At 34.2% G+C, this 20,496-nt stretch overlaps 1 protein-coding gene across 1 annotated transcript in view; it reads right to left on the reverse strand.

The window, feature by feature from the left end:
• Nucleotides 1-20,496, reverse strand: part of LOC128984259 (DNA replication licensing factor Mcm5) — a 124,822-nt gene that overhangs the window by 33,064 nt on the left and 71,262 nt on the right. Inside the window, exon 11 of the mRNA XM_054403564.1 lies at nucleotides 1,202-1,317. Coding sequence (XP_054259539.1) covers nucleotides 1,202-1,317 — 116 coding nt within the window. The remainder of the gene's footprint in view (nucleotides 1-1,201; nucleotides 1,318-20,496) is intronic.

Consider the following 20,496-nt stretch of genomic DNA (forward strand, 5'->3'; position numbering starts at 1 on the left):
GAATGGAGAAGTTATGTTACTGGTATGAAAATGTTCAGAACATTCTAATTTTTAAATTAAAATAATAAAATAATTTTTTAAATAATTTATTTAAAACTTTTTGAATGGCAATTAATGTTTTTTTTTATGAATTTAATGTATTAATGTATTTATGTTTATGTGTGTATGTTTAATGTATTTATTTTTAATGTATTTTCTGAATATTGCATTTTATGGCTAAACGGTTAATTATATCGAAATATTCTAAATACAAAAGTTGTAGCTCTTTATGTAGCAAACATTTTTTAAATTAATGTTTTTTTAAAGGATGAATAGTTTTTTAGTAATAGGGGAAAAACTGGTTTTTTGGACGCCATTTTCCAAGATGGTGGCCGTAGCACAAGTTTTTTTTCGAGGACTTTTAGTATGTTATTCCGGAAGTAAAACTCAATATACGTACCAAGTTTTACACTTATAAGAGTTTTTTTAGGTAATTTCTTTAATATGACTAGACTATTACCTTTTCTGGTTGAATAATATGAAAAGATTTCAATTTTGGCAATCTTTCATGGTTTGATTTAATATAAAGGGCTATTTGATAAATGTATAAGCTAAAACAGTCATAATTCCTATTTCTTTAAAGTGCTCTTTTGCGGATTCTTTTGATTTTAGTTTTAGCATGATGCGAATTGCTTTTTTCTGAAGTTACAGAATGCTGTTTAGGTTAAAATTTGATGTGCCACCATAAAGACACAACCGAAAAGAAATGTGTGATTCAATCAGGGAATGATATACTATTTTTAAGGTTTTTAAACTACTAAATTTTGACATATGTCTTAATGCATGTATGCCTGAGTTGACTTTATTACAAACATTTTCAACATGACTGTCCCAGTTGAATTTATCATCTATATGCAATCCAAGAACTGTTATTGTTTTAACTTCATTTAGTAAAGTTGTATCCATAAAAATATTAAAATCAGGTGTATTTTTGCTCGTTGAAGAAAAATTTATATAATTAGTTTTTATTGGATTCGGTAATAAATTGATTTCATTTAAATATTGGTTACATTTGGTAAGCTCAACAAAAGAAGAGACTTCCACATTAGAATTTGAATTTCCGGATATTTTTATTACCCATTTACATCATTATCCTCCTATGATACATATATATATTTCCAATAATTATCTCACAGAAGATGTAAATATGCCTATTGATTACCTCCTGCAGTAGTTTATATATTTCTTTATTAAGTTGAGAGAGAGTTCTCCTTCAGTGGTAGATTCGGAAGCCTGCCCAGCTGTCATATGAACATTCATTATGTGTTTGGCCAGTGTCTGAAAAAAATTCATGACTCCTTACAGAAAGTAGCTAATTTTTATAACAGCTGAAATAAAATAAAATAATCACTCTGTACAGAAAGTGGCTATTTTCGATGACAGCTGATATAAAGAAAATACACTTGAGTCCAGCTAATCCAAACTTATTTCCGGTTGAACGCTGTTCGAATTAGCCGAAATAGTTTAAATACAATAGAACTTTGATTATCTGGGGTAGTTGGGGGGGAGGGAGACCATGGGTAGTGAAATCCACGGTTAATCCAAGATAGGCTAGTAAAAAATATACAACAAGCCGATAAAAACCAACGTATTGCTGTATAAATAGACATTAATGTTGTCATGACATTTACATGTTTACATAAAATAACAATAATATTGCGCCATCATGATATTTAAGTCAACTCATGATATTTTAAGTAAACTCATTACAATCTGTAATGTTTAAAATTACAGCTTACTCAAACTTAATAAAACATTAAAATTAGCAATAAATCGTATTAAGAAAAAAACAGGTCTTGTCAGTAAGCTCCTGCTAGTGAAAGGTTAAGGTTACCGAACCTTACTATTTCAGAACAGAGGTATCTATATACAAAGCTAACAAAGATCACAAACTTTTGAAAAAAGCCTAAGCCGCACACCTGTCAACCGCAGAGGTACTTGAATAAAAGGTCTTAATGTGAAACCCCCCCAAAAAGATATCAGTTTTTCTATAAACCAGCTTCTATAAACCAGTTTTTCTTAGGGAAGGAACCTTAAAGAACCTGTATTTAATCACATTTAAAATAAGGAAGATACATCAGCTGTTAGATATGTTTTTGTTTTAGTTTGTTTACTTTTCCTTGAGTTAACCCAATGAATACAAACCTTTTAAGATGCACAATGACTTAGTAAAAGATTATGTCTGGAACTATTTTAATTTTCGATAGTTTATTATTCGATAGTGACCGCGGCCGCCGCTAGGTAGACTATCGTGAGCGCGCGGTCAAGTCAGCTGACTGAGTGAGAGTAGCGCGGCCGCTTCGCGAAGCTCATTTTGGCGGGAAAATTCCAGTCTGATTATTTCCCATAAGCATTTCGCTTCTTAAAGGGTTAGTATTCATTGGTTAACATTTTGATTCCTATTCTACCATGGATTTCTATATTGCATCAAGAGAAGTGACAGTACGTTTTTATTTTAATGTGGGATAGTATTAAAACCTTTGAATTCTGTTTCAATTGTTTACTTATTGTTTCAGTAGCCCTATTATTGTATATTTTAACCCTCCGAGTGTCCCTTGTTTTGGCCTTAATGTCTGCCTATTTTTTAGCTCATTTGCAAGGTTTTATTAAAACGGATCTGAGAAGCTTGAAAACAATGTTAATTATACTGTTCTATATACCATTTTGTTTGGAAAATCATGGGCTTCAATATTATATATAAAACATAAGGAACATTTGTTTAAAAAAAATTTTTTAGGTAAAAAAAAAAATATTTTGGAAAATTTTCAAAAAAAAAGTTTGCGCTCAAAGAAATTGTATAAATTATAGGCCTATAAATATTTGAAAATAGCCACTTTGTTCTAAATTTTATGAGGATTACAAATATATAATCATATAGTGAGGTAAGTTATCAAATAAATAAGTTATGAGTGAAAAACAGATTTCAGTACATTGCGTTTAGCTAAGAATGCATAGCCTAACCATAGCTAGGAATCTGGCTGATAATTTACATCAATATCACTACCTACTTCTTCAGGATCATCAACCAGCCCTTCAAAATCACTTAAATCTTCTTATAATGCACCACGTATATCACTACTTTTGATTTTTAACACTAAAACAATGATAAACGTAATAAAACACATCAGTCATCGGTCCGAGGATAACCAAGCTGTTTACAATTACGCACGTCAGCTGTCTGCTACAATTACGATCGGCTCGGAGAACATACAGCGCTGAGACAGACCTCTGGAGAAAGCTTATAATTTAACGAAAAGAACGATACCTAACTCAATCCAGTTCAATCCGATTCAGTCAGTCATAGAGCCTTTGCCGGAAACAGTGTTAGTGAGTCGCTGCAGCGACGCATGACACTCGGAGGGTTAAAAACACAGCTACTGCTTATTTAACTTATTTTGAATCAATAATCAGATTTGGACTAATTCACTGTGGAAATTGCAGCAGGGTGCATGAAATGTTATTCCTACAAAAAATAGCTATCAGGGTTATCACAAAATCTGAGCTTTATGGACCTGAAAATGACTAACATTATTAATTTGAATATCTCTGATTTGACTATATATGAAATAATAACACAAATACTAAAATTACATGGACACAGATGAAACACAAGAAATAAAAATCATACTTCCATTGACTATCAAATGCTTTCCAAATCTATAAACAGTTGTCGTAGCTTCTAAGGTTTACAAGAAACTCGGTGGCATTACAACTGGTTATTAATAAATAAACTTTATTCACTCAATGAGTTTTTTATTACAAAATTAATTTCTAAATCATTCTCTACATTTTAAAATAAATCTTCCACTCTCTATTAGTACAGTAGCTTCTAAATTAATTTTAACAATGAAACTATTATTGACAATTTTTTTTTTAACATACCGTATGATGTTAGTAGAAATTATTTTCTATATCGTCTGTGATTGATGTTCCAGGCAGCTTGAAGGAGGAATTATTATTTTATTATTACAGTAGAACTCCAATTATCCGAATCAATTGGGACCCGACCCCATTCGGATAATCAAAAATTCTGATAATCGGAGTTTTACAGGAATTCCGGGAATTTCCAAGAAAAATCCTCATTTCCGGTACTAAATGATTTTTAATTAATAATAAATGAATTTAGAACATTTTTACGGTATACAATGCTCTTAGCACAAGTGTTCTTAACTTGTTCTTAATAACAATTCTTTGATATTTTCCAAACCTTATATTACTGTAGCTTTACATTATTAAAATTGTTGAAATAAGCGATTTGGATAATCGGCGATTCGCTTAATTGGAGTTCGGATAATTGGAGTTCTACTGTATATCGTTTATTTTATATCATAAAATTGAAGTTTAATTTTATATTTAATTTACATCTAGTTTTATTTCATGGCAATTTGTAAAATGCAATATGACCCATACTATTGTACTTTATTATACTGAATAGAATTTGTGTAATCCAGCTACTAGGAGGTCACGAATTGTGGATATTTATAGGCATGCACTGTGGATGCGATACTCCCTGGTGTGGATTAACGTCCGCACGAGTGAGTACTATGACTATCCGCAGTACTATCCTGATAATTAGACCAATTTGTATATACCAAGGCAAAAATGTGGTTCGGATTCCACTATAAACTGTAGGTCCCTTAGGTTGCCATTAGCTGTATGGGCTATTAATTAACAGCTGTATATAAGGAATGTCGGCCTTGGTCACTAACAAGACTACAAGATCGCGCAACTCATCCTACACTCATCTCCATTCATACTTGGCTTAAAATACCTACTTTGTATGGTCGCCATCAGCGACCACAGAATTAAAATACCGGGCATGCCAGACTGTACAGTGAAGCCTGTTTCCAACGCTTCACACCTATCCAACATGGCGGCCGCAGTGATGAGTCACCCAAGTACGGCGTGCGCACCTAACATTTTTTTTGTATTTTTACTATCTATTTTACTATTTACTAAACTATTTTTTAGTCACTGACACATTTAAAAAAATAGTGTAGTAGACGTAATGGTGTCAAAAGTTTAAAAACAATGCATTAGCCTTAACCTGTTTCCAAATGATCATTCCTTGGATCAGGATCCTATTGAAAACCCTTTTTTATTGTTAACCAAGGTAATTTGTGAGACATTCTTCACAGTCAGGATACATCACTTCATAAAAATTTACAATGAAACACTTCACAGACAGAAAATTAGGAACCAACTTACAAAAAGCAATTACTTTTATGGGACAGTAAACCGAAGTGAACGAGATATTTATTCAAGGTACCATTAAACATGAATTAACTAAATTACAAAAATTAACTATTATTAACCAAATGTACACCATGTACCAAATGTACCAAATGTAGAGTAATTAATATTATTATTTTTGATTATTAGATTTACGGTTGTATGAAGCCCGTTGTCGTTACAATGTTTTATGATGTTTGTTTTTGTAACATTACGAAACAGCTAGCTTCTACGAAAACCAACTTTATTTACTATCAGTTAGTTTTTCCATTTTTCTTTTCAGCCAATTCATTTAGAAAATGTGTGAACAATATTTTTCCAACAACTTCTTTTTTAAAAACCTTATTGGAAAACATTGTTTTTGAAGCTGATTCAGAGGTTTGGAACAAACATAAATAATTGTATTTGCCATTGTGGCATGACTATATATTAGTGATGGGCGGACCCAAGAAAATGTTGGTACCGGATCCGGATCCGGATCCAGATACACACTGTCATAAGGGCGGGTAAAAAAAAACGTAATTAACAAAATGCCAATTTAAATCATACGGTTTAAAATAATATTGGTTATGTTTAAAGGTTATTATATCTTAAATATAGAGTAATCTCCAGTTGAGCCCATAATCCCTCATTTTTTGGGGACACTAACAAATTCATAAAATGCACTAAGTTTGCACGACCACCAAAAGGGTATCTGTGTATATTTTATAATAGTTCGATCTTCAGTGTACTATATCGTGGTTTTTGCATGCAGCATCCAATTTATTTATGCCTGGATCACCTCTTGTTAATCACTTCCTTAAATTCGTTCCAGGCCCACAGTACTGATAGCTAGGTACAAAACCAAAAACTAGAGGTGTGCATATATCCGAAAAATTGGGTCGTATTCGGTTCGGAAAGATACATGCCATTGCCATATATGTTATTTGCATCAAGAGACAAACACTGAGACATGGCCTTGCCATATAAGTTATTTGCATCTCGAGACAAACACTGAGACATGGCCTTGCCATATAAGTTATTTGCATCAAGAGGCAAACAATGAGACATGGCCTTGCCATATAAGATATTAGCATCAAGAGACAAACACTGAGACATGGTCTTGCCATATGTTATTTGCATCAAGAGACAAGCTCTGAGTCTGAGACATGGCCTTGCCATATAAGTTATTTGCACCAAGAGACAAACAATGAGACATGGCCTTGCCATATAAGTTATTTGCATCAAGAGGCAAACAATGAGACATGGCCTTGCCATATGAGTTATTAGCATCGAGAGACAAACACTGAGACATGGCCTTGCCATATAAGTTATTTGCATCTCGAGACAAACACTGAGACATGGCCTTTCCAAATAAGTTATTTGCATCAAGAGGCAAACAATGAGACATGGCCTTGCCATATAAGTTATTTGCAAAGAGACAAACACTGAGACATGGCATTGCCATATAAGTTATTTGCATCAAGAGGCAAACAATGAGACATGGCCTTGCCATATAAGTTATTAGCATCAAGAGACAAACACTGAGACATGGCCTTGCCATATAAGTTATTTGCATCTCCAGACAGACACTGAGTCATGGCCTTGCCATACAAGTTAAATTCTTCAAAAGAGACAAACACTGAGTCATGGCCTTGCCATATAAGTTATTAGCATCAAGAGACAAACACTGAGACATGGCCTTGCCATATAAGTTATTTGCATCTCGAGGCAAACAATGAGACATGGCCTTGCCATATAAGTTATTTACAAAGAGACAAACCCTGCCTTGCCATATAAGTTATTTGCATCTCGAGACAAACACTGAGACATGGCCTTGCCATATAAGTTATTTGCATCAAGAGGCAAACAATGAGACATGGCCTTGCCATATAAGTTATTTGCAAAGAGACAAACACTGAGGGTGCGATCCAGGGGCTCCCGACGACACAGACTTCCGAACTGTGACGTCACGGCCGACCACCCCTCTCTCTGTCTGAGTGGAGTGGGAGAGAGTTGTTGCGGCAATGCCCCCGATGGCTTGTCCTCCACACGAAAACCTCCACACGAAAACCCCTACAACACTATGACGTCACGGCCGTCTATCCCTCTCTCTGGGTAAAGTGGAGAAATGTGAGTTTTCGTCCGCGATTTTGATGTTGTTGATTTCCACTAAATTAACGATATAATTGTTTTAAATCAGATTTATAAAGCATGCCATAGACATATTTTTTATATTTTTCATTCCCACTAAATTAGCAATATATTTTAATCAGATTTAACATAATTTTTAACGCAATTTGGACATTATTGGGAAAGTGTTGAGGTTTGTGAGTTAGTATGACATCCACATAAACCACTAAACTGATTGAAGTGAATGTTGGCTTTTGAATGTAATTATTGTATATTTTATTCATGAAAGCAATAAGAAGACAATGTGCTGAATTTACTCTGACTTTTAATGTAAACCTGTAGAAGTTTCAACAGCACATTGGGATATACAACGTCACACAGCTGATTTAAACCAATAATTTAATTCAGAATAATTGTTTCGTTTGTTTAAACCATCGATCTCTAACTTAGAGATCGATGGTTTAAACTAATTGGTGGGTTTATTAAATATAATACTGTGTTATTTACTGTAGGACATGGGTATTCTATAATGGTAGGTAAAACAGACCAATGCTGTATTATTCAAGAGTATTTATGTTTAGTAAATTATTATTACGACACACTACAATGTTTTAACGAACTTCCCACGCAAGGATTTAGGCCTAGTCCAGAAAAACAGCTGTTTGCCACCAGCTTTAGTCAAATGTGGTTTCATTACGTACTAATGTATTGTAATGAGTTTTTACCGGACAACAACCAGCTGGATGATTACATTAGGTAATGAGTGGTTATAAACAAAAACATAACCTCTCTTAGAGGTTATGAGTAGTGATTGATTGTTAGTCCTTTGGTCGGTGGATATATATAAGGATTTTTTATTGTTAAGTTAGCTTAGAGTGATATGGTGTAAAATATCTTAAGTCACTCGTCCAAAATGTGTTTACCGGACTCGTATGGTACTCCCATACGACTTCTATTTTACACCTATTTTCAGGACTAATGATGTAATATACTATTACGTCACACTACACTGTTTTGACAAACTTCCCAAGCAAGGATTTAGTCCAGAAAACAGCTCTTTGCCGTCAGCTTAATCAAATGGGGTTTCATTACGTACACTGTACTGTAATGAGTTTGACCGGACACCAACCAGCTGATTTTATATACTCTATTTGGCAATGAGTGAGAGGTTATGACTAGTGATTGTTAGTTCTTTAATTGGTGGTAATATTATAAAGATTTGATCAATTTAGTAGTATGGTGTAAAATATTGTACGCCACTCGTCCAAAATGTGTTTACCGGACTCGTATGGTAATCCCGTACTCGACTTCGTGTTGCACGGGAACGACAACACTCGTTCCGTAAACTCCTATTTTCAGGACTATAGTAACGTGATATACTACAGTAACATTTTGTTATGGAAAGGAAAAAAATAAGGTACTTAGGTAGCGTAAGCATAAGGCATTTATACTACTTACCTAATTCAAAAACAAATTGTAAAGGTTTTTGTTAATATTCTACGTTTTATATCCTAAGAAATCGGGAATTATCTTAATTTCTGTAGTTTTTTGTCTATCGGTGACGTCAATGTGCCAATTTATGCTGCATTATCGGGGGGAATAGAGCAACCGAGCATGACATGAGTAATTTTCACCAAAGTATTACAACGTGTTCATGACAGGGTGTTCATACACAGGGTATTAGGGACAGGGTGTTCATTTGAAAATTTCCATATCTGTTGTGCCCTAAGGTAAGGCTTTTAACACTTTATCGTTCTTATTTCCCCCTAATTTGGACATGTTGAATCCAATAAAATTGTTTTCAATTTTGAAAAATGCCCCAAAAGGGCCCAATTTGGGGGGGTAGGGGGTTTTTTGAGAAGATAACTTGTAGTAAGGGCATTTTCCGTATTATTTTCCACTTTAAAAAAATCTCAAATTCGAAGAATAAAAGAATTCTGAAAACTCAAAATTCTAAAATAGCAAGGTATAACAAATTTCATATCATTTTAAAGGCCCTTTTTAAACAAACATTTTACGTATTTCAGTTTTCTTTCTTATCTCCTACAGTTTAAAAATTACAGTAGAAAAACAAAATTTTCTTTGGCAAAATAATAGTTAGTTTTCTAAAAAAAAACTGCCAAAAACTTGTCTCTATTCACATTTGCTGGTGCAATAAAGGAATGAAACAATTCATAATTATCGATACACAGATAGACAAACAAGTTATCACGTTTTACTTTGTGAAAAGAAAGTATAGCTGGTGAGAAAAACCTAAACGCGGGCGCTTTCTGTAGTACTAATTTCAAAAGTACTACTTTCTGTAGTACCTAATCCAATATGGTGTTCACTAAAAAAATAGAATTTATTTTTATTTATGGGGCACAACATAAGTGTTCCAGTATAACTGCAAATGTGTTTAATTTAACAATAAATATCCAGGTAAGAACTTAAGTCATACAGCTGTAAATGATTTAGTTAGCAGTTTTCTGAAACTGGTACAGTTACCAATAAGGAAAGAACAGGATGAAGGGTCCAAGATGAACTGACACAAGTAAAAGTAGTTGATCAATTTGTAATGGATCCTACTACATCGTAGATTCAAAAGTGCAACGTGTTTTATTAGAAAACTAGATATAATTTTACCATAGAAAATAATGTTTTTCTACTGTAATTTTTAAACTGTAAGAGATAGAAAGAAAACTGAAATACGTAAAATGTTTGTTTAAAAAGGACCTTCCACGTGATATGAAATTTGTTATATCTTGCTATTTTAAAATTTTGAGTTTTCAGCTTTCTTTAATTCTTCACAAATTTGAGATTTTTTTTATGGGAAAATAATACGAAAAATATCCTTAATACAAATTATTTTAAAGGGTAGCTCAATAATAAGCTAAGGAAAAGAATTGGCGCTATTCCATTCAGTTGTTAAGGTGATACAGTACTTAACTTCAAAGTCCTTTTTTAAAACGTTTTGACCCACCCTGTAAATACGGTTAAAGATAATTAATTTTTTTTGCACCAAATTACCTGTAAATTTATGTATCACACAACCCGTGTTTACATTTGACAATTTCTCAAAAAGCACCCCTACCCCCCAAATTAGGCCCTTTTGGGGCATTTTTCAAAATTAAAAATAATTTTATTAGATTCGGAATGTCCAAATTAGGGGGAAATGAGAACGATTAAGTGTTAAAAGCCTTACCTTTGGATACAATAGATATGGAAAGTTTTCAAATGAACACCCTGAAAATAAAATCAGCTGATCAAAGAAAAGATTTGTTCTGCAAATATTCAATGAAATGTCAATGTCTATTTAGCAACATGGAATCAGTAGTGTAAGGCAGTGTTTCACAGCAAGAAGCTGCATTGTTTATATTTTGATTCGATACAAAGATTTTCCCATAACTAATTTTGGTGGACTAGTATTTTTTTCAGACGCCTCAATTATTTTAACCTCAATTTTAATATTGCTTGAAAATAAACCTGAACTATTACGGGATGTATTTTTATTATTCTCCGGATGACCATACATGACTACCCAAATATATAATTACTGAATAGAAAACATTATATTTTGCAATCTTTTATCAACAATACTCAAATTAATTGGTAACTTCCATATTTAGTTTATGGGGTTTCCAATAATTAAATCCCTGCTTATTCAATCCGATGCTCTCGGGTCAAACACCTATTCGGGGAACCGAAATGTTTTGGAATTTGAGTGACGCATACAGTACTTATTTTCGCCCCTCCTCCTACTTTAGAACGTGTTGTATATAGACTGGAAGAATTATATTTTTTTGTTATTTTATATTATTGAAGAAATCCAATTATATTTTATATTGTATAAGAGTTATCATGTAGCACAGATTATGTTCTAATTGTAATGGCATTGCACTGAGTAATAGAAAATCTTTAGTTCGTTAGTTCTTCTTCTATGTTCCGTCAATGATTGTAATGCAGCCAACGAGATGTCTAATGTTTTCGGCCTAGCCATATTTTATTATCCATTCTAATCGTCATAATTATTTCAATTTCTATTTCAAGTTTTGTAAATTTCATCTCTTCTGTACTTCTAACATGTTCTGTATCAAGCAAACACCTTTTAAGGTAAGAATATTGTTATTAATAAATGTTAGGCTAAAGTCACATGTTCATAACCTCAATTGCTATTTTATATACTTAAAACATTGTTTCTAAATTCATTTAATGCTTTGTGTAATACTTTTGTTTTGTATAATTAATCCAAATTTGCAATATTAAAATTTCAAATAAATGTTTTACAGCTTAAGATTTTATTAGGCTATAATAGGCTACCGGTACAGTAATTGTAATTTTTACAGGTGTTTTTCTTTCATTCAAATACAATTTCATTCTACCACTGATGATGCGTCTCTTTTCAACTCCCTGATGCGACAAACTGGCGATGAGGATGCCTAAGAATGAGGGAGAAGGTCAACCATCCACACCTGGACTTGGACAAACGGCTACAGCACCCACATCTTCCAACTTCGGAAGGATTCAATTATTTCAAGAATATGACAATAATGCGGAAGACTTTGATTCATATCTGGACAGGTTTGAGTGCTATTGTGAACTTAATGGGGTGAGTACCGCTGACCAAGTTTTATTGTTCATTAGTAGTGTGGGTCAGGAGATTTACAAAAAGTTAAAATCAATATCCTGGCCTAAAACTCCCAAAGAACTAAGCTATGACCAAATTAAAAAATCCTTATGTTCCCACCTTTCACCCAAACCTCTACCTAGTGTTGAAAAGCAAAGATTCCGTGCTCGGAAACAGGGAGAAAATGAATCATTTAATGATTTCCTAAGTAGTTGAAAAAAACTCAGCGTTCATTGTGGTTTTGAGACGGAGGAGCGACTTCAAGAAGAAATATTAGATCAAATCACTACAGGTATTAGGAATAAGCAAACCCAAAATTATTTTCTAAGGACACCTAACCTAACCCTTGATGATGCGGTGAAAAAGGCTTTGGCTGACGAGTTAGCTGACAAAGGGGTTGAGAATTTGCATGCTAGGGATATCAAATATGGGAAGGGAAATGTTTCTAAGTTAGGTCCCTCTGATAGAGTTAAATATTTTCCAAATAAAAAGACCCAGAGTTTTGGCAGCAAGAGCAATAGGTCAAGTTCGACCAATTTTAGGAGAGAAGCAGGTTCTAAGCAAGATAGGGACACATTCAAACAAGGTTCTAATAGGTCTTCACCTACTACTGTTTGTTTTCGCTGTGGATCAAATTTTCACCTTGCTAATAAATGTAAATATTCCAATTCTAAGTGCCATAAATGTTCAAAAGTAGGACATTTAGCAAAAGTGTGTGGGAAATTTCCTTGGCCTAACCGTGTATGTACATTAGAGGCAAATCATTCAAATGTCATGAGCGATACTGAATCAAATGTTGATGAAAGTGCTGACATATCTATACTTATTTAATACGCAAGCATGTTTTTTGTGACAATTACTCCTCCGAAACTACTGAACCGATTGACATGTTTTCGGTGTCATTGGAAAGAGCGTAACGTGAAGTTGTGCAGGAAACTTTCTTTTTAGGGAAATAATTAGAGAGTGAGGCCCTGGGGTCCTTTAAAGTTTCGTATTTCTCCATAAGATTAACATGGGAGACAAAAATTGTTATGAAACTCCAGCTGTTGTCAGAAGTTAAAAGTGAGAAGAAGAATATATGTTAATTCTAAACATTCAATAAGTTTGCTAATACAGTTTGCTACAAACATTTACTGACTTGGTTGAAATGAAATATTTACTATTTGAACTCGGGTTAGTGTAAATATTACCATAGAAAAAACATACTCCCTTTTGTTGGTTAGTCTATGATATTACAATGGAAAAAAGCGAGAGAGCCTGGATAAACTGATATATTCTGCTATGTACATCTTGCGTATTTCCATAATCTTTTGGTCGAATCTTTTTAAAGTCATCATAAATTATGACCGTTAAGTTATTCCTTTAAAATAACGCCTCTGATACTTAACAATTGCTCGAGTTCGAGCAACAGGGACACTAGTTTCATATTAAAAGTAGTGTTGATCCGCATGAAAAAATCATGTTGGATGTTACGCTAAATGAAAAGTTGGTACCGATGGAACTGGATACCGGTAGTACCTAGTCGGTAATGTCTGAGCACAAATTTCATGATCTAGGTATTGGAGGCCAGATTAAACCATCTAACCTACTGCTGGTAACCTATGACAAATCAAAAATAAAAGTTAGTGGTTATTGTTATGGTTAAGGTTAAATATGATGAACAAGAGAAATTATCTAAACTATTTCTTGTGAAAGGAAATTTTGACACAGTCTTTGGCAGAGATTGGCTTTATACCTTTAAGTTGAATTGGGCCAGTATCAAACACATTAGTGATGACAACTTTGTAAATAGAATCAAAAATCTTGTTAATGATTATCAGGATTTGTTTCTCAAGGAAGTAGGCTGTATTAAGGATGTTGTAGCTTCCCTTCATTTAAAAGAAAATACAAAATCTGTATTTTGTAGGGCTCGACCTGTACCATTTGCGCTAAAAAAGCGGGTTGAAGATGAACTTCACAGACTAGAGAATTTAAATTTAATATCTAAAGCTACCCATTCAGAGTGGGCGACCCCGGTGATTCCAGTCATTAAACCGGATGGTAATATTAGGCTTGTAGCGGACTACAGGGTGACTGTAAATAAACACATTATTCCTGATGAACACCCGATTCCGACAATTGAAGAAATTCTGAGCAAAGTTAGTGGTGCTAGATACTTCTCTAAATTTGATATTATGGAAGCGTATATGCATCTACCGGTAGACGAGGAAGCGTCAAAACTCATGACTATCAATACGACATTAGGCTTATTCAAAGTAAATAGGTTGATGTATGGTGTAAGCAGTGCACCGGCGATATGCAACGTACCATGGAGTCTATTTTCAATGGAATTTCAGGAATTCAGATTTTTTATGATGACATCAAGCTTTGTTCCCCTGATAAGCAAACTCATATTCAGAACTTAGAGAAGTTTTTCACTATTTGTAGAGAAAATAATATTCGTCTCAAACGTGAGAAATGTGAATTTTTGACTGATGAAATAACGTACCTAGGGTATAAGTTAGATCGTGAAGGGATCAAGAAGACTGAAGAGAAAATTCAGGCTATTGTTGACACAAAACCGCCTACAAATCTCACAGAACTACGCTCTTTCATAGGGTTTGTTTCGTATTATTCCCGCTTTATTCCAAAAGCTGCTGACTTGATGAGACCTCTTTATGACTTAATGAAGAAAAATAAGACATTTCAATGGACTCAAAATGCAGATACTGCGTTCAACACGATTAAAAAGGAAATAGTCTCTGATAGAGTTCTCGATTATTATGATCCTGCTAAACCTTTGATTGTAGCAACTGATGCTAGTCCCTATGGAATAGGAGGAGTTCTGTCCCATCAATATCAGGATGGGTCGAAAAGACCAGTGATATTTGTTAGTCGGAGTCTTACACCTAGCGAAATGAGATATTCACAGATAGATCGTGAAGCCCTTGCAATTGTATGGGTCGTTAAGAAATTGTTTAACTACATTTATGGCAGACATTTTATTCTCTACAGTGACCACAAACCTTTGGCTTTAATCTTTAACGCTGAAAAGGGAGCACCCTTAGCACCACTTAGCACTACACGACTTCTTCATTATTCGATCTTCCTCCAAGGTTTTGACTATGAAATTAGGTACAAAAAGCACGACCAACACTTCAATGCAGATTTTTGCTCCAGATTTTTGATTAAATCTAACAAAAAGACTACTGACGCGGCGGAAATTTTCCAACTTGAACAATTAAATATTCTACCAGTTACGGCAGAGCAAATTGCAAATGAAACTGAAGAAGACACTTATTTATCTCAGCTTAAAAGGTCTATTCAAGAAGGAAGTAGGCAGGTTCAACAAGACAGATTGGGGGAGTGGACGATTCAAGATGGCTGTATCATGAAAGGAATTCGAGTAGTAATCCCCAGGAAACTTCAGACAAAAATACTTCAAGAACTCCATGAAGGTCATTTTGGAATGGTTAAGATGAAAACCCTAGCAAGGTCACATGTTTACTGAAATATTTTACAGAAATATTTTCAACTTCAAAATGTACCTCAGATAGCACCATAAATCAATTGGAAGAGTTGTTTTCTCGTTGGGGTTTTTGTTCCTGTATTGTATCAGACAATGGGACAGCTTTCACCTCGCATAATTCCAAAATTTTCTAAAGAAATACCAAATCAAACATATCACAACAGCACCATTTCACCCAAGTTCCAATGGCCAGGCAGAACGTTATGTTGGCATCCTGAAGCAAAATCTACGGAAGACTCTAGATAAACCAGGGAAAACAAACTCCAAACTTTTAAATTTTTTGTTGCACTATCGAAGAACGCCTCATGGTACAACAGGGGTTTCACCCGCCCAGCTCATGCTAAATCGAGAATTAATTACGTCAATTGATCTGGTAAAATCAAACACAGTTCTACAAAATGTGATCAAAAACCAAGCTAGAATGATGAGTTACGATACAGGTAAATCTACAGACCTTGCAATCGGAAGCATGTAATCTACAAAATTTTTTCGAGAACAGGGGAGAAATGGCATCAAGGAACCATCCTTAAGAGGAATGGGAATGTCATGTATGATATCAGGTGTGAAGACAAAACTATACGAAGACATGCAGATCAGATAAGGAACTGTCCGATCTTGACTGAGGGCAAAACTGAACCAGGAAGTCTTTTAGCATATGAAAATGTTGAAACAATTGATCTTACTAAAACCCCACAACCTAGAACACCCACAACCAGACTTAGCCCAAATCCTAATTCCGTGACCCCTAAAAATCAATCTGATGTCCAAACAGAACCAATTGTGTCCAATACCTTAAAAAGACCTAAAAGACTGATCAAACCCCCAAAAAGGTACTCACCCTAGTGTTATTTAAGGAGGGAGTTATTTAATCAGATCGTTTTTCAATATAAGCACAACCCACATTACCCTAAAGCCACTTTAAGTTTTTGTTGTTGAAATGTCTAAAGGAGAGTGATCGGGAAGCAGAACGGCGTGTGGTGGGTAACGGGATAACGGCATCGAAGTCACTAAGTCGTGGACGGGGCATCTCTGAACAAGGAAAAGGCTACCTACCTACCTCTGCTATTGTGGGGTGGCCCGCCTGGCCGACCCTAATTGATTTTGCTTGGCTGCGCCAAAAAAAAAAAAAAACAACTACTATACCCAATACCAAAAAGTAAGTTATCTATAAAAAAATATTAACATTCATTATCATATTATATTTTGCTTTTTCATGTCGATTATTTTGTTACTAAATTTGATGTACTGTAATGAATAATAATATAGCTTAACCATATCCTGCTGTTGTAATATTTTGCTAAACCTATTATATTGAAACACAGTGTTGAAAAAATAAATAAATCGCAAATAAATCATTGCATTAGAGATTACAGCATATAGATTTTTAAAACTGTGTGAAACCCCCTCCTTTGCACTTCAGGGTGTCCACAAAAAATTTGTCATTAATTTCCATGACTTTCCATGACTATCCATGACCGTTTACCATCGATTTCCATGACTCACGAACTTTACTCAAATTATAATATAACATACACACACAAATAAAACTGCCTAGATATCGCAGAAACTACTGAAATATGTATTAACAAACAACAATGGAGTACAATGGTACAACAATGAACTAATACAAACTCAAAAATCATAAAATAATACAACTGAAATAAATTGAATCGTCGAAAATTTGTGAAAAATCCTGAAAAATGCTACAGTAGTCGGAGTTACGGCGGACTAGAGCATTGAATAGTTCCCTCAAATCATCCATCATGGGGAATTTCCATGACTTTCCATGACTTTCAATGACCAGAATTTTTTTCCATGACTTTCCATGACTATCCCTGACTTTCCAGAATGTGGACACCCTGCACTTAATAGCCCTTGGCAATTCCCTTAGAAAAGCCTTTAATTCCAATAGTAGTTTAAGACAAAGACAAATAAAATAAACTGAAATAAAAATGAATTACGTATCATTGATTTCAGATAAGTCCTAAAACAATTATAATGAATTATTGTTGATTCTGCATCGTGCTTCAGGTAGATCCGATCTAATCAATAGCTCATTTTAGAATCAGCAGAATTTAGAACACAAAAATCAACGACGTACAATTCTCTTTCTTTTATTCTGGTAGGCGTGAAAAATCCGTAGGCCTAGGCGATTCAAGGCTTAAGTTGCATTAGTTACTTTTAACTAAGATTATAGAGTCTTCATTTCCTACCAAAAACTACACGGTATTATAATTAATAAACTAATTACTTAAGCAAACCATTTATTCTACATATTTTACTAGTATGCTATAAATAAGCTGCGTGGCGTTGTACATCCAGTGATCCAGAGTCCTGCTGGGAGCTCCGGCCTGTTTACATTAAAAAGACCCAGCTAGTTTAATCATAGTCTCTTCCTATTGTTTCCATTAATACAAATCAATAACTAATTCATAAGCCTAAACAGCGACTAAATCTTTTTAGTAGTTGATAGCTGACAAACTTCATCACTTTTCCAATAATCAGTTTTTTTTATTTATTAGAAGTAAACTTTATTTTATAGTTAAGGCCCATTGAGCGTGTTTATATACAGCTACGTCACAATACTTTATCTATTTATTGATTTTATATACATTATATATTGCTCATTCAGTTTATCGAGTTTTGGCAATGAACAACATAAAGATTTCGGGCGACTATTTTAATAATTCTAATAATTTATTCTGATCTTTCTAAGCGGAAATATATGTGTGAGGCAAGGTATGTGTCAAAACTGATTAAAAATATATTGCTAATTCAGTGGTAATTACTGGACCGGGGGCGATGCCGCAGGGAATTACGTTTGGAGGTTAAGCCATCGGCTGGACCGGGGTGGTTGCTACAGAGAATTACGTTTGAGGGATGCCTTCGGCTGGACCAGGGGGAGCGTTGCCACATCGACTCTCTCCCACTCCACTCAGATAGAGAGAGGGGTGGTCGGCCGTGACGTCACAGTTCGGAAGTCTGTGTCGTCGGGAGTCTGCGTCGTCGGGAGCCCGTTGCGCGTTCCCACACTGAGACATGGCATTGCCATATAAGTTATTTGCATCTCGAGACAAACACTGAGACATGGCCTTGCCATTTAAGTTATTTGCATCAAGAGGCAAACACTGAGACATGGCCTTGCCATACAAGTTATATGCATCAAAACATCGAGACATGGCCTTGCCATATAAGTTATTTACATCAAGAGACAAACACTCGGGGAAAAAACGGTCTTGTACATGGATACAGACAGCTATTTGTTAGTAAACAAATCGGTATTGTACAGTGATACAGACTGCTTTGTGTTGGTAAAAAAAAATCGGGGTTGTACAGTGATACAGACTCCTTTGTGTTAGTAAATAATTGGGGTTGTACAGTGATACAGACTAATTTGTGTTAGTAAACTAATCGGGGTTTTACAGTGATACAGACTCCTTTGTGTTAGTAAAAAAAATCGGTCTACGTACATGGATACAGACAGCTTTGTGTTAGGAAAAAAAATCGGGAAAAAATTTGAAAAAATCGGATCCATCAAAACCGGATCCAGCCCAAGATCCGGAATTTTTTGGATCCGGTGCCGGATCTAGCTCGGATTTGGCGGATCCGGTAGTCCGATATCCGGATCAGACCATCACTACTATATATTCTATATTACCACCTTAATTTAGCACTATTCATTTTTGTTTGGCTAAGTTACCAGCAATTTGATGTAGTATATGATTTTATAATTATACACAGATTTACTGATTTGACTAATGACTGTGTTTGTATTTTAGTCTTATGGGCCTAACAACAAACAGTTAGTTATTATTTTTGATGCAAATGAATACATATGTTCAAATCAAATCAAAATCAAAATATCCTTTATTCATTTAAGTACAATTGTACAGGAATAGAGTCAGATCTTACAAAATAAAATGTTTTACATTTAAGAACTAAAAATAAGACAGAATATTTATTTTATTTGTTCTCCCAAAACTCTTCAAGAGAATAAGGGGCAATTTTAATCAAATACTGTTTCAGACAATTTTTAAACTTTTTTGTATCATTTTCAGTTAGAAGTATGTTTGGAAGATGGGACATAAATTTTTTTCCTGTGAATTTTGTTTTCTTTTTATAAAATTCTAGATTGTGTCTATCAATTAATTTGAGATTGAGAACGAGTGTTATAATTATGACTAATTTTGTTTGATACCTGAGTTTTTGTAATATTTTTTGCATAAATTATAGTTTCCAAGATATATAGTCCATCAACAGTTAGTATTCCAAGATCGGTAAAAATATGTTTTACCGAATCATTCCTTTTCAAATTAAACATTGCCCTAATTGCCCTTTTCTGGTACGATAAAATCCGTTTTAAGTTTTTTGATGTAGTTGCTCCATATATACTGATTCCATAAGCTAAATTAGAATGAACTAAGGCATAATATATTGATATTAATGTTTTAAGCTGCAAACTTTATACATTTGTCTTAAAGCAGATACTCCTGAAGACATTTTTTTGATAACATGATCAACATGTTTGTCCCAGGTTAGATTTTTATCAATTATTAAACCAAGGAATTTTGTATGTTCTACCTGTTGTAATTTATAATCTTCTAAGATTATGTCTGGATTTAATTTGTTTTTGTTTTGTTTTGTAGAAAATGATACAAAATTAGATTTTTCAGGGTTTAAAAGAAGGTTTTTGCTATCTAAGAATTTTTTTATGATGGAGAGACTGACCAATGATAATGATTCAAAACTTTCTTTGAATTTCCACAAATGGTAATATTAGTATCATCAGCATACAAACAGGCCCCGCCCACAGGCATCAAGTCCGGCAGACCCCTCAAATATATTAGGAACAAGAGGGGCCCCAACACCGACCCCTGCGGAACTCCATGGCGGGCCCTCTGTTCTGTGAATTAAACTTTTGGATGTAATTATATTTACTTGAGAAATCTGATTTATAATGTTCTATCTCAACATATTGTTGCCTAAGAAATAGGTAGGA

The sequence above is a fragment of the Macrosteles quadrilineatus genome, unplaced genomic scaffold, assembly GCF_028750875.1.
Source record: "Macrosteles quadrilineatus isolate MER2022 unplaced genomic scaffold, UCM_ALF_1.0 Scaffold_1__1_contigs__length_201487025, whole genome shotgun sequence".
NCBI lineage: Eukaryota > Metazoa > Arthropoda > Insecta > Hemiptera > Cicadellidae > Macrosteles > Macrosteles quadrilineatus.